Here is a 15628-nt window from a genome sequence, read left to right as displayed (position 1 = left end):
AATTTGTAAAAGATTACATTCACTCTCATTTCAAAGATATTTCTTCTCTCAGATGATTTTAATGCTCCTGATCCAGGCACACACCTCATAACTAAAACTAATTTCCTTCCCTACACTGACTGCTCATAGATTTTACTAAGTTCTTTTCATTTCCAATACAAGGCATGGTAAAATTTACAGAGTATGTTTGTATGGTGTTTTTTTACGTTGCATGGAACCAGTGGTTATTCAGCAACGGGACCAATGGCTTTACGTGAATTCCGACCCACGTCGAGAGTGAAATTCTATCACCAGACATACACATACCTCACTCCTCAATGGAATGGCCGAGAATCTAACTCGCGACCACCGAGTTGGATGCAAACACCATAGCAACCACGCCACTGAGGCACTTACAAAAATTTACAGAGAACTGACTTCACTACAATATCATCTCTTTGAACAACCTCTTAATTCTAGCAATTACCCTTCTTAAATTAAAGAAACTAGTGCAAACCATCCCAAAACGACAACACTCAAATTCATTGAATACCATCTTATATCTTCTAATATAGCTTTACTGTTACTAAAATTGGTGGACTTTATTGAAAACCTCAGTTTCCTAAATTACTTTAATCTTTTTCCTTTCCTTTGGTTTATAATTACATACAGCTTCCTGACAGAAATTTACTTGTGAACTTTTACTTTATTGACATCTAGCCAATTTTACTATGGTTTTCAAAGAAACTTCTGCTATTGGCCATGTTATCTCTGAAGCACTGCATAGATTGATTGACTGATTTTTATGATGCATAACAGCCTGCAAAAAGCCTCCATTAGTCATGCCATTCTTCCCTGCACCCCAGTTACCAAAACCTTATGATAGTCATTTCCATTTCAGCTTCGAATTTTATTTTACTATTTGCAGTAATACTGCTTTTGTTTCCATTCTCAAAAGGAAAGAACCAAAAAACATTTATCAAATCAACAACCCTTACCTTACCTCTTCTCTCTATTTTCCTTCTCTTCATGCAGACCTCACTTTCCATTCAACAAGCATTGAATTAATTTGACTATACCACCTCACCTTTTCATGCATCAGTCATTTTCATCTCCTCTGCCACTAAGCCCTAGGATTCTTTGCCTATTTCCACTTTCTTTGATACATATAATTTATCTTCGTTTTTCTTATTTTGTGAAGCAGATCATTACTTTTGATATTGTTTCTTGCCTTCTTTTCCTCTAACATTAGAAATGGATTAAATAAAGAAACATAATTCTCCACTCCACAGCCTTACACAAAATAAATCACCTTTAAAACTGATAAAGGCACAAAGCCTTGTAACAGAATATTTATCATGCTTTTGGACCTCAAAACTTATCGCTATAATTAGTATCACAATTCTAAATAAAATACAAAAAACCTTTGCTTACCAAAAATTGTCTTTTATATTTATCTGCTGCTTTTTTCTAGCAGTATCTGGTAACTGATTAGATTCGGCTTTCTTCTTGAGGATTGCATTAAAATAATTAGCCACCTGGAAATAAAGATAAAATTAGCATATAGTATACTATATATAATATAAAAAATGTGCCAATTATAGAATACAGGAACAATTTTCATCGTCAAGTACAAATCCTATACTGAAATAGTACTATGCTTGTACAGATCATAGTTCCAATTGACAAACCACATACTACTATACAAATAGGTATCAATACCTTAATTACAAAAATATGGGGGAACACTGTACCTGGTTTTATTAAAACTAGTTTTATCACAAAAAGTGCATCTAATCATGAAATTGATATGAAAACAGTACAGTAATTTGTGGATATTTCTCAGAAAAATACTGCAGATACATGAACTTCCCATGAATAATGGGTAGATATGGTCCACAGAAAATAAGCAAATACGTGAGTCTGCAAATAGGGGGGGTCCACTGTATAAGGTAAAAATGGTTTTATTACCTTTATTATCAGTTTATTTCATACCGTGAATCTTTTCATGTACATCGGTGATTATCATTCGCAGGGCAAGGCTAGCCTACTGATAAACATTTTGAAGTCAAGGTTTGATTTTTAGAATGGTAGTATAAGAATACCCCCAATTTTTAGGTGTGAATTTTACGATTTAAAAGTTGACTTATACATGGAAATGTATAGTACATACCATACACAAAATAGCAATACAAGCACAGAACCAGATAATACAAAGTGCTAGAATGACAAATTTTTAATAAACAATTTTTCTAGTGACTCCTTAGTCTTCATCAATAACCTTGGAGTTAGAGATGCATGAATAAGATTTTTTGTACATATAACTATACAGCAGATGTCAATCACAACTTCCTCTCTCCAGTATGTACTAGCAAAGTGAGTGAGACTCACTTTGCTACTGCTGGAACAGAGCAAGGTCTGATGGACAACCCTTTTCCAATTTTTTTCCAATTTCCCCAAAGCAAGGTCTGATAGACATCCCTTTTCTAATTTCCCCATAAACCATAAAGCTTAGGAGGGAGAACATCCAGGAATAGTAAAGTCTGCAGCTGGAGTCACGACAGAAAATCTTTGATGGGGAACCAACATGAAAAGACTAGCATGGAACCCTGAACCCTGCAAGGAAAACAAAACTACGAGGGTCAATATATCAGGATGACATTAGGAGACCACACAACCAACTTACCTCTCTCAGAACACCCTTGCTATTCGTTCTTTCTTGAGGAAGAAACAGCCAATATCATCCTAACCACAGTACCAAACTACCAAATTCTAATGAAAACCCTAATAACCAAAAGGACAACTCAGGAGGAAGTAAATCACTAGCACTTACAGAGAAAGCTTCACTGATCAAACCAGATTGTGCTAAAGTATATCCATGTGAGAATTAACAAAGGGTTGTAATCACATTCAAACATGGGGGCATTTTCACTTGGTTAAGAAAAAGCCTCTTCATACAACAAAATTTATGTGAGTAAATACAGAACAAGTGCTTTTGACCATCATTAAGGTCCCCTTCAGCTGTACTGAAGAGGACCTTCATGAAGGTTGAAAGCTCCTGTTTTGTATTTACTCATTTAAATTTTGTTGTATAGTGGCTTTTTCTTAACAATTCAGGACAAACGTGAATAATGTGTTTTCATCACTGCATTTTCACTTTTAATACACAACTAACAAATAAGGGAAACAAAATATCAACTTACCTTTGCAGAAGTAATGGATGTATTTTGAGCACTGCCATATTCATCCTGAATCTGAGGTCTATGTACAAACCCTTGTTTAACACTAACATCATCAAGCTCATCCTGAAATGAGAAAATATAAGTAAGATGCCATAATTACATTAGTTTACAAATTACTAATCAATGACATAGTCACCCACAACCAAAGTAAGAGAACACTCAGAGAACATATCTTTACCAACATCACTTACACAGCCTTATCAGCTTTCACCTTCTTTCAAGTTCTTTGCATACAGATTTTACTTGTAACTGCAAGTTGGAATGGCCATTCAAAGTAGTAAACTACTGACAAGGGGGTGAGGGGAGATGACTGGTAGGTGTTACCTTCCTGGTCCATTTAGGAACACAGGAATGGAACTTGCAACTCCAGCATATTACACGTATGAGATGTAGCAGTTGCTAGACTTCTGGACCATTAAGCAAAGGGTGTGTATGCCATTACTCGATCACGATGTAAGAACCCATACTAAAGTGTCAGACACAATAAAAGAGGTAAATATGATTAATGAGTGTACTTTGTCCTTTCTCCTTGCCAAGAGAAGGAAACTTGCATCCCTTCTTTGCCAATAAAAAGACTGGTGTCCAGTCAAATAGCTAACCTGCACTCACATCCACCCAGCTTTTTTACGGAGTGGCACTCTGACTCTCCATCTATCAAAAAGGGAGGGTGAAAAAGAGAGCAGGAGAACCAATCACTCCTATCCTGTCTCCCTATAAGAGGGGCTACTTGTTTCAAAGGGAGCTGGAATACTATTCGACCCACTGACCAGCCACCACTGGTCCAAGGAAAGTGTGTCTTAGGCTAACGGGCAACAATTGCGGGTAAAACAACGTCAAGTGGTCATACACGATCACCTCTCCTCCTGTAATACCTGAGAGCCAACAAGTTCCTATTGAGTGATGCCCTACCATCATGAGCTTTAGTTCAGGCTGCAATTCTCCTTCCACACAGGAAGAGACAAAGCCCGTGGATCGACTTACAGGGCTAGGAGATAATGTGTACATGGAAAACTCCTTCTTTAACTCTGTTAGTACTGGCCCAAGAATTGTTGACATACAAATCTGATGCACTGGGTTCCCACTTAAACAGAAATCAGTAGTGGTATCTCACTAGTCACCATTGAAAAGACCTTCGGTGCAGGTAACCAGACAGATCACATATAACTGACGACTGAAGTGATGAATTACGTTGCAATCCAGGACAATTCTGAACAAACAGATCTCTATCTTCCCGAGTGCTGTGCATATGAGAGCCCAAATGACCCAGCTACACAGACTCTGGGTTCAGACCTATGTCTGACAACCCTCAAAAAGATTCGGTGGCAGATTTGTTCAGGCTGCTTCTTCAGTTTTATATTGTTTGCAATCATTAGATTTATGATTCTCATTACAGTTCATGCATCTGGCTTCAAGTGTACAATACAGTTGACCCCAGGTATCTGCAGGGGTTAAGGGCCACAACCAACCATGAAAAGTGAAAATCTGCGTTAAGTTGTTACCCACTCTACAAATGCTTACAATTGCCTATTTTAATAGTTCAAATACTGAATACACCTTAAACTAAAAGGTTATAACTGCCTATTTTAATAGTTCAAATACTGAATACACCTTAAATTAAGAGGTTATAACTGCCTATTTTAATAGTTCAAATACTGAATACACCTTAAACTAAAAGGTTATAACTGCCTATTTTGATAATTCAAATACTGAATACACCTTAAACTAAAAGGTTATAACTGCCTATTTTAATAGTTCAAATACTGAATACACCTTAAACTAAAAGGTTATAACTGCCTATTTTAATAGTTCAAATACTGAATACACCTTGAACTAAAAGGTTATAACTGCCTATTTTAATAGTAGTTCAAATACTGAATACACCTTAAACTAAAAGGTTATAACTGCCTATTTTAATAGTTCAAATACTGAATACACCTTAATTTAAGAGGTTATAACTGCCTATTTTAATAATTCAAATACTGAATACACCTTAAACTAAAAGGTTTTAACTGCCTATTTTGATAGTTGAAATACACCTTAAACTAAATGGATATAACTGCGTATTTTAATAGTTCAAAAACCAACCACACCTTGAACACTCCAGTCCACTCCAGGTGCTGAAAAACCTGAGACACTCATCCTTCTAGCATCAACCTTGAGCATCATACACCCCCTACTAAGGTGAGGTCCCATTGTGAGCCACGAATAAGGATAGTAACTGGACCAAATAAAGGTAAAAGATATTGGGATTGGGGGCTCAAAAGAGACCAGCACTCTTTCACAAACAGCAGCTGCAAGGAGAGAATGGCACCCTTGCATTCCAACTTCTCTTCTTCAATTTACCTACTTACTTTCCAAAAATGGAAGCGATTAAAAGTGAGACAAAACTCCCAATCAGAGAAGTAGCCTAGGAAACTCCACAGGAAAATGCAAAACTAAACCTCTGCTGTCCTGAAGAAGAGAAGACAAATTGAACATGAAAGTTCCACAGCAGTTCCTTATAAGCCATGGAGACTAAGGACACTGCATGGCAAAGACGGGATGTTAGTTGACTACACCAACCTTGGCGCAGCCTCTACTTCATCCCAAAAGGATTGAAGTAGACCCAGAGCCGGACCAATCGTCAGTGTCAAAATTTTGCCCAGGGACTCGAGACAACACTGTATCTCATTCCCCCCCACATGTAAAAACAGCTCACAAAAGGTTGTCTGGCAACCAGGTAGTCAACAAAGACTACTTCAAGACAGCATTTTGAATACAGCCGCCTCCTTTGCATCAACCATGCCTTTGTATGTTTGAGAGAGGCCAGGGGTGGCTGATGTATAGCAACCCCCACTTTCACTCAAAATCTATTAATAACATACAAGGAAATGATATTTTTTCTTTCTTTTTTTAATACTTGTACATGAAGTTTTTATGATAAAACAAAGTTTAATGTATACTTACCTGGCAGGTATATATATAGCTATATTCTCTGTTCCACCTGGCAGAAATTTTCAAAACTCGCGGCAATCGCTAGTAACCTATTAGTAGTTCAGGCAACCACCACCCCGTTACCGTGGCGCTAGCGCTAGGAACCGTTCCCAATTGGGCCAGATTTTCTCTGAACCCTGTCCCCTGAGGGGAGGCGGGTGGGAATTAAATTATATATACCTGCCAGGTAAGTATACATTAAACTTTGTTTTATCATAAAAACTTCATTTTAATGTATGACACTTACCTGGCAGGTATATATATAGCTGATTGACACATTTGGAGGTGGGTCAAGGACAGCAACATTCTTAGAGTATAGAAAAATATTATTGAAAAATATTAATTAAAACTTTCCAGGTTCCTTACCTGCTAAGGTAGCTGACTTCATAGGTCCTGCCTCTAAGCCTGCTTAAACCTTAGTAGCTCTCAACAAGGAAGCGTCCTGTATGTTGAAGAAGCTAAGACTGGAACTGACAACTGGACGTGACCAATGTGTTGACAGATCCTTACAGCCCTCTTATGCCACGGCATTCAAGCTAGTAACAGATCATTTACCTGAACTACACACACACCATCACCAGATAATACCAACACGACTGAGAAAAGTACCGCACCCTTTTCTCAGACGACCAAAAAACACAAACACCATCACCTAATAAAAACAACTAGCTTACAAGAAGGTTATGGGTAGTAACTCCTTTGCCCAATACTGTACCCGAGGACACGTATGGACCTAGCGTCTGACAATTATCGAAGGTTGTCTGAACGTCCCTAAGATAATGAGACGCAAATATTGAATTAGTTCTCCAATATGTTGATTCAATAATCTCCTTGAGGGCTAAATTCTTTTTAAACGCTAATGAAGTCGCCACTGCCCTGACTTCATGAGCCTTCACTTTTAAAATACCAAAGCTCTGCTCTTCACACAACATATGAGCCTCTTTAATTAACTCTCTCATGAAGAAGGCTAGAGCGTTCTTCGTCATGGGTCTAGTGGGGTCTTTAACTGAACACCACAGAGCATCAGACCTCCCTCTGATAACTCTTGTTCTTTCCATATAACATCTCAACGCTCTCACTGGGCAGAGAACTCTTTCTTGCTCGTTACCGACCAATTCAGCTAGACCCAAAACTTCAAAGGATCTTGGCCAAGGATTAGCTGAATCCTCATTCTTGGCCAAGAAACCTTCTTGGAATGAACACACTGCATTGCCGTGTCTCCATCCCACCTTCTTCGATATGGCCTGAAGCTCACTAACTCTTTTAGCAGTTGCTAATGCTACTAAAAAGATAGTCTTCTTAGCAAGATCTCTCAGAGAGGATTCCTCTAACGGTTCGAATTTGCTAGAAGTTAAATACTTCAAGACCACATCCAGGTTCCACGCAGGTGGCCTGCCTTCTGATTGTTTCTTCGTCCCAAACGACCTAATCAGATCTCTCAGATCTAAGTTATTCGAGATGTCTAGAATCCCTGTGTCTAAACAGAGGTTAGCATACTCTTATAACCTTTAATTGTCGAAACTGACAAGTGTAAATCCTTCCTCAAGTAAAGAAGGAAATCTGCGATTTGGGTCACAGAGGTACTGGATGAAGACACTTTCCTGTTTTTACACCACTTCCGGAAATTGTCCCACTTCGACTGATACACCGTGATTGGTGGAGGTTCTTCTGGCTCTAGCCACTGCACTGGCCACCTCTCTAGAATATCCCCTCGCTCTGACCAGACGTTCGATAGTCTGAACGCAGTCAGACCCAGAGCGAGGGTATTCTTGTGAAACCTGTCGAAGTGGGGTTGTTTGAGTAAATCTACTCTTAGAGGAAGCGTCCTTGGCGTATCTACCGTCCATTCCAGTACCTCTGGTGGAACCAACTTTGGCCGGCCAAAACGGGGCTATTAAGGTCATCCTCGTTCCTTTGCTCTCCCTGAACTTCTTCATCACTTTCCCCAGCACCTTGAACGGAGGAAAAGCGTACAGATCTAAGTTTGACCAATCCATCAGGAATGCATCTACCGCCACTGCTTCTGGTCTGGAATCGGAGAGCAATATGTTGGTATTCTCTTTGTTCTGGCTGTCGCAAACAGATCCACTACCGGACGGCCCCACAACTTCCACAGGCTCTGGCAAACCTCCATGTGCAACGTCCACTCCGTCGAGAGAAGTTGCTCTCTCCTGCTCAACAGGTCCGCACCCACGTTCTTCTCTCCTTGTATAAACCTGGTGAGTATCACGACTTTCCTCTTCTGCCCAAAGCAGAATTTCTTTTGCCAGATTGTAAAGGGGAAAAGAATGAGTTCCCACCCCCTTGCTTCCGAATATATGCCAGAGCCGTGGTGTTGTCCGAGTTGACCTGCACTGTCTTGTTTCGAATCAACTCTCTGAAGTGCTTCAAAGCCAAGAAAATTGCCAACAGTTCCTTCCTGTTTATGTGCCACTTTGTTTCGTCCTTGTTCCAAAGTCCCGACACCTCTTGAGGGCCTAATGTCGCTCCCCAACCCGCGTCCGACGCGTCGGAAAACAAGACGAGGTCTGGGTTCTTCTGCTGAAGCGACATCCCTCTTGCTAACCTGCCTGGCGTTAGCCACCACTTTAATTCCTCCTTTACTTCGGTCGGAATTAGAAACTGGAAGGAATCCGGTTGCGATTTTCTTGGCCATGAATCCTTCAGGAAAAACTGAAGAGGTCTCATGTGCAGTCTTCCTAAAGAAATGAACCTCGCTAGTGAAGAGAGTGTGCCCAGTAGACTCATCCACTCTCTTGCAGAGCATCGGTCTTTCTTTAGTTAGAAAATCCTGCACCTTCTGACTGCATTGGGCTTGCCTTTCGGGGGACGGAAAAGCCCGAAAAGTCACTGCCGATATCTGAATCCCCAAATAAACTATCTGTTGTTGGGGCTGCAAACGGGACTTTCCCATATTCACTACCAGACCTAGGTCTTTTGCTAAGTCCAATGTTTGACTTACGTCCTCCAGACATTGAATTCTCGACTGGGATCTTATCAACCAGTCGTCCAGATACAAAGACACTCTGATCCCTCTTAAATGTAGCCATCTCGCCACATTGGACATCATCCTCGTGAATACTTGAGGGGCTGTGCAAAGGCCGAAGCATAGGGCCTTGAACTGAAAGACCCTGTCCTGAATCACAAACCTTAGACTACTTCCTGCTTCCTGGATGAATCGGAATATGAAAGTATGCGTCTTGTAAGTCCAGAGTCGCCATCCAGTCCCCTGGACGTACCGCTGCCAGTACTGAATCGTTCGTCTCCATAGTGAACTTGGTCTTTTCTACGAAAAGATTCAGTTGACTTACGTCCAGCACTGGCCTCCAACCTCCCGAGGACTTTGCAACCAGGAACAGACGGTTGTAAAATCCCGGAGATTCGTGATCCAGAACAGGTTCTATTGCTCCTTTCTCTAGCATGGAAGCTACTTGCTCCCACAGAGCCGCTTTCTTCTCTAAATCGTTGTAATTTGCCCCCCCCGAGGGCTCTCGGAGATGTTGCGAGAGGGGGTCTTTTCACGAAAGGAATCTTGTATCCTTCCCGAGCTACGTTGACAGCCCAGGGATCTGCTTCATTTGTTGCCAGACTTCCCAAAAACCTTGAAAGTCTGGCTCCCACTGTCGTCTGGAGGACCGAGTTCTCATTCTTTAGAGGGGTTTCTTGGCTCCTCTTTTCGCTGGTACTCTCTTACCCTAAAGGCGGGTCGAGCGAATGTTCTTCCTCGAAAGGGCTGTTGCGACGGTCTAGTCTCCTTTGGCGTCTTCTTCACCAACTTGGTTGGTAAGAACTTCTTAACCGAAGAAGAAAGAAGATCTTGAGTGGCTTTCTGCGAAAGGGATAGAGCTATATCCCTAATCACCTCTGAAGGAAACAGCTGTTTCGAAAGGGGAGAGAACAGTAACTCCGATTTCTGAGAGTTAGAAACTCCTTTTGAGGCGAACGAACATAAGAGCGATCTTTTCTTAAGCACTCCTGCTGTGAATAACGAAGCCAGCTCGTTCGTTCCGTCTCTAAGAGCCTTATCCATGCAGGACATAATGCTCTTAGCTGTTTCTAAGTCCTGCGAATCCTCTTCTCCTATGGAATTCGCTAGCGCTCCCAAAGACCAATCCAAGAAATTAAAGACTTCGAAAGTCCTAAAAATCCCTTTAAATAGATGGTCAAATTCCGAGGACGTCCACCAGACCTTGGCCGAACTGTAACGCCTGTCTGCGTGAGCTGTCCACTACTACTGGAGAAGTCCCCCTGGGAGGAGGCAGGTACTCCCAGGCCTAGACTTTCTCCAGTAGCGTACCATACTCCTGATTTAGAAGCTAACTTAGCTGGAGGAAAAACAAAAGAGTATTTCCCCGCTTCTTTCTTGTCCTTCATCAGTCATTCAGGGCCGTTGAAGGGGCCTTCTTTGCCGAAATTGACATCGTCATTTTCAGGAAGGAGGACTTCTTTGGAGTCCTAGTCTTGGAAAACTGTGATAAGGGGGATAACGGAGCTGTCGGTTTAAATTCCCCCTCAAAAACAGCAATAAGACGTGAAGTCAGAACCTTATAATCTGAAGAAGGTTCTGTATTCTTTTCTTCAATTACTTCCAACTCTTCTTCTGTTGAAGAAATATCTTGCAAGTCGTCGTCGTATTTACGCTTCGTTGACGGACTAGCGTCCTGCCGCCTGCGTCCTGCGGCTAGCGAAGCATCGGCGTCCTGCCGCCTCTCGATGTCTTGCCGCCTGCGTCCTGCGGCTACCGATGCGTCTGCGTCCTGCCGCCTCTCGATGTCCTGCCGCCTGCGTCCTGCGTCCATCGTAGACACGCCTGCTTCCTGCCGCCTGCGTCCTGCGTCCACCATTGGTCCCGCGTCCTGACGTTTGCGTCCTGCTTCTTCCGACACTATTTTTCCTCCTAGCGCCAGTGCGCCCTGCGTCCTCGGCGAACGCGTCCTTGTCTTCCCTTTTCGAAGACTTAATGGGAAGGAAATCGTCCTTACGCCTCGAAGATGCTTGTTCAGGAGCATCCCAAGACTTCACCAACACTGCCAACTTGGACTGCATTTCCCGTAAGAAATGCTTCGTACCATCCTCTTGAATGGTAGACGACGAAGGATGAGGATTACGAGCTGGACTGCGACCTAAAGGAGAGCGATCTTGTACTCTAACCCGACGGAGAAATACGAGGGGAGGATCCATAAGAAGATGGAGGCGATTCTCCCAAGGCAATACCATGCCGAGACGACGTATATCGCCAGTGCGATTTGCGTCCTCTCTAGTACGAAAAATCCTTTTCCTCTTGATCGGTACTGCTCCCCCGTCTTCCGAGGATGACAACACCTCAGGACTACTCCAAGCCTCACTATCTTGCACCTGTCTCTCGAGAGCAGTTGATGTCCTGAACGTCCTCTTGAGTGGGCGAGACACCACTGCATACCGACGTTCTCGCTCGGAAGTCGAAACCTTCCGAGGACGCACACTTCCCAGTTACGCCTTTTCTGCGGCGAACTGCAACAGCCTGGGAATTTTGCAACAGGACTGTTCGAAGGGACGCCTGACCGTGTCAAAACCTCTCTCGCCTCCCTTCGACTGTCGACATGCCTTCTCCCTTGGGTCTGGGAGCTTGACAGAGGTCTAGGTCTAGGAGCACGAGAGAGACGATCAGACACCCCCTCCACTACACTTTCACTGACATCGAAAGCACTAACTTTGTCTGTAAGTCGCTGTATCTGGTCGCCCATGGACGCAAGGGCAGCGAACACTTTCACAATATTTGTATCGTTCGTCTCCTCCGATACAGCAGCGGGCGCAGGAGATACCTGGGGAGAAGGAACTACCAATTCTACATTAGAAGGAGCTGGAGAGGAAATACAATCACTCCTTTTACTCGAAGAATTTGATTTCTCACTACGAGAAACAGATCTCCTTACACGATCTTTCTCCAGTCTCTCAACGTATTTCATAAAGACCTTCCATTCCTTCTCTGATAAATTCTCACATTCAATGCATCTATTCTCCCAAGTACACAAAAACATTCTCCCTACATTTCTTACAAACGGTATGAGGGTCGACCGAAGCTTTCGGCAGTCTTACCTTACACCCCTCTTTTACACACACTCTAAACATACTTCCCGAGTCAGACATCTTAAAGAACAATCCAAAGCGAATGCCAAGCTAACGTTTCCGAGTACAATACCAAAATCCAAGATCAGTCAGCAACGAGAATGAAAATTCTAGCAGGGAACCACCAAACAATGTTGCCGGTTCGGCTGGCAGAGAAAATCTGGCCCAATTGGGAACGGTTCCTAGCGCTAGCGCCACGGTAACGGGGTGGTGGTTGCCTGAACTACTAATAGGTTACTAGCGATTGCCGCGAGTTTTGAAAATTTCTGCCAGGTGGAACAGAGAATATAGCTATATATATACCTGCCAGGTAAGTGTCATACATTAAAATAATATTAATACTGTGATAAATCATGCATGTCAGTGGTCACTGTCATTCATCTCAGTTGTTAAGAAACTACAAAAATGCTTGTATGGAACTGCATACTTTATAGTTCCAGTGACGTTGTGTTTAGATGTTCTACGCATGCACACATACTATCTGAGAGGGGCTGGCCAACTGTGGAGAAAAGCACTACCACTCAGAGCTCTAACTTTCTTATCTGCATGGGAGACTGTGTTTACATTTTTTATTAGTGTGTGACCTCTGTGATGTTTCATACTTAAAATCAGAGTAGGGATTCTTAAACTGGGGGGTGTGCCCCCAGAAGCTTCCAAGGGGGTCGCAAGCAGGTTGCTACTTGGTGCCTAGGGTATTATTTTTTTAGTTTGTGATGTTAACTCCATAACTAATTGTATTAATAGTAAAAACTGTATGTTTGTAGTGATTAGTATTTTTTTCAATAATTTCTATCAATTTAATTTGCATGATGCCAAAACTCTTTGAAAAGGGATTAAGATAAAATTTGGTTTTATCATATGTTAGTTTTACCCATTTTTTATGAACACTGTTTATTCCACTGAATTACAGTATGGTGCAAACTTATAAAAACTCTAACAGCAATGGAACAAAAATCTATCAATCATCCATACACTCATATAAGCAATGAAGTAGTATAAGACCTAGTATACAAATAGACAACATAATGTTTATTTATAGCTGGCAAAATTTGGGGGCAGGGAGCAAGGGATATATGTATACCTAATACAGGGGGGGAGCAAAGCAAAAAAGGGGTATATCTATATAAGCATTCCGCATCGTTCGTCCCTGCAAAGACGAAAGCCACCAGGAATTGGGGGTCAAATGTATTTCGCTGTGTTTAGTACGACCCCTGGGGGTTAATTACTGTTGTCCGAATAAATATTACTTAAAATTCTTGTTCAGGAGGTGAAACTGCATAGAAAACCGCAACTGCCATAGTCTAGGCTGCCGCGGAATAGTAAAAGATCTACCACAAAGTTTAAGATCCCCTGAATTAGAGTATACATGAATGTGATAAACTGCAAATGATAGGTATAGTTGTAATATTCTATTTAAATAAACATACACACTTACTATACTAGGGTAAGAAAGTCCACACTTAAAAGTACAATACTAGGTAGGTAGGCTACAAGGAAAAAACTTTCCTGAGGAGCACCAAGAATCAGAAAAGGCTACTTCCAGCCAAGATTTCAAATGAGAAAAAGGTAGATCTAGGGTACTTATCCGCGGCGGCCTAGACTATGGCAGCTGCGGTTTTTCTATGCAGTTTTACTTACTGAACAAGAATTTTAAATAATAGTAATTCGGACAACTGTAACTAACCCCCAGGGTCCAGTACTAAACACGGCAAAATACACTGGACGGCCCAATCCCTAGTGGATGTCGTATCCGCGGTTACATTTCCTTGCAGTCCGTGCGGACTGCTTCTGTAGAAATACCGAGAAAAATTTCCTCGCCAGTCAACCAGAATTCAATGAGAAAGTTACTAATATACCTAGTAGGTAGATACTAGCTACCTAGGTATTACCTAACCATTTAGCCCAAAATAGGCTATGAATGGATTTCATTGGGTATTTCTACAGAAGCAGTCCGCACCGACTGCAAGGAACGTAACCGCGGATCATACGACATCCACTAAGGATTGGGGGCCGTCCAATGTATTTCGCCGTGTTTAGTACTGGACCCTGGGGGGTTAATTACAGTCGTCCGAATAAATATTACTTAAAATTCTTGTTCAGTAGGTAAAACTGCATAGAAAAACCGCAACTGCCATAGTCTAGGCCGCCACGGATAAGTAACCTAGATCTACCCAGACGGTTATCATTACAAGTTATCTTTCTGTGTGTGTACCTAGACTACTAGCTATATGTAGCCTACCTATTTCGTTTTTGCACAAAATGACAAAAATAATGCGTAAATTTTTTCTGAAGCAGAACCCCGACTACTCCAAGTCCCAATCCGCCACTGCTCCCTACCTACTATAAATCATTAGGTACCTATAGGCTAGAGTAGGTAGTCGTAGTCTACCATAGAAATTCTACCCTACCAATTTTTCTGGGCATTAAGTGGGTGGCTGAACCTTCTTTTGGGGGTAAAACTAATCCTTCAGGGCTGAATGGAGACTTCCAAACACAAGGCACCGTGAAGACTTAACCTAACCTGTAAGCAGCTAAGGCCTACCTACCTCTTTCTGTTTGGCGTCTTGTGGATAAACATCAGGTGGGCCGATTTTCTGCCGTTTTAGAGGCCGCTTTTCGGCCGACGGCACTGGCATCATTTTGTACTAATCACGGACTTGCAATCCCTTCATTTGTTCGAGTAGAGTCGTCTGTTTTCTTTGTGAAGTTGATGTGTCCTGCGACCAACGTACACAAGACACAAGATCGAGGCTTCTTCTCTTCACTGCTCTTGATGTAACAGTAAACACTGAACTGAGGTCCTCCCTGGACCTGGTGCCGTGGGGGGTGATTTGGGTTATGGGGGTTTTGGGGGGGGGACCCGGGTGGGCGGTCGCTTACGCACAATGCCGGAGTTGACAGATCATGGCGTACGTAGTAGTGTCATAGTAGGCTCTGCGTATACACACAAGAAATTTCCCGTCCTCGATACAAGCGGGTATTCATTGAAGATATGCTACAGATTATCTTGTTCTCCTCGATAGTGCTAATCGAGACTGTGTGGAGTAACTGGCCATCTTTTGCGGTGTGTGTGATATGATATATATATATATAGATAATATATAATATATTATATATATATATCTATATATATATATATATATATATATATAATATATGCAACCTCCCCCGAAAATGAAATATGACCTATCGGAAGTTCACACCGACTATTTCATTGAGTGAAACGTAAAACTCAATGAAACTGCCTGTGTGAACTTAGAGGTCACACTGTGGGAAGCTGGGGATGAAAAAGAATCACAACAACCATCCTTGTTTATGATTCAAAAACT

The 15628-nt window shown here is 42.0% G+C and overlaps 1 protein-coding gene across 1 annotated transcript in view; it reads right to left on the bottom strand.

Moving 5' to 3' along the window:
• Window positions 1-15137, bottom strand: part of LOC135217784 (mediator of RNA polymerase II transcription subunit 12-like protein) — a 375610-nt gene extending 360473 nt beyond the window's left edge. Inside the window, 3 exon segments of the mRNA XM_064253813.1 lie at window positions 1414-1517; window positions 3183-3284; window positions 14846-15137. Coding sequence (XP_064109883.1) covers window positions 1414-1517; window positions 3183-3284; window positions 14846-14938 — 299 coding nt within the window. The 5' untranslated portion in view covers window positions 14939-15137.
• Between the last annotated feature and the right edge of the window lie 491 nt (window positions 15138-15628).

Source organism: Macrobrachium nipponense, chromosome 7 (assembly GCF_015104395.2).
Source record: "Macrobrachium nipponense isolate FS-2020 chromosome 7, ASM1510439v2, whole genome shotgun sequence".
Classification (NCBI taxonomy): domain Eukaryota; kingdom Metazoa; phylum Arthropoda; class Malacostraca; order Decapoda; family Palaemonidae; genus Macrobrachium; species Macrobrachium nipponense.
This window is presented reverse-complemented; position numbering and strand designations above follow the sequence as displayed.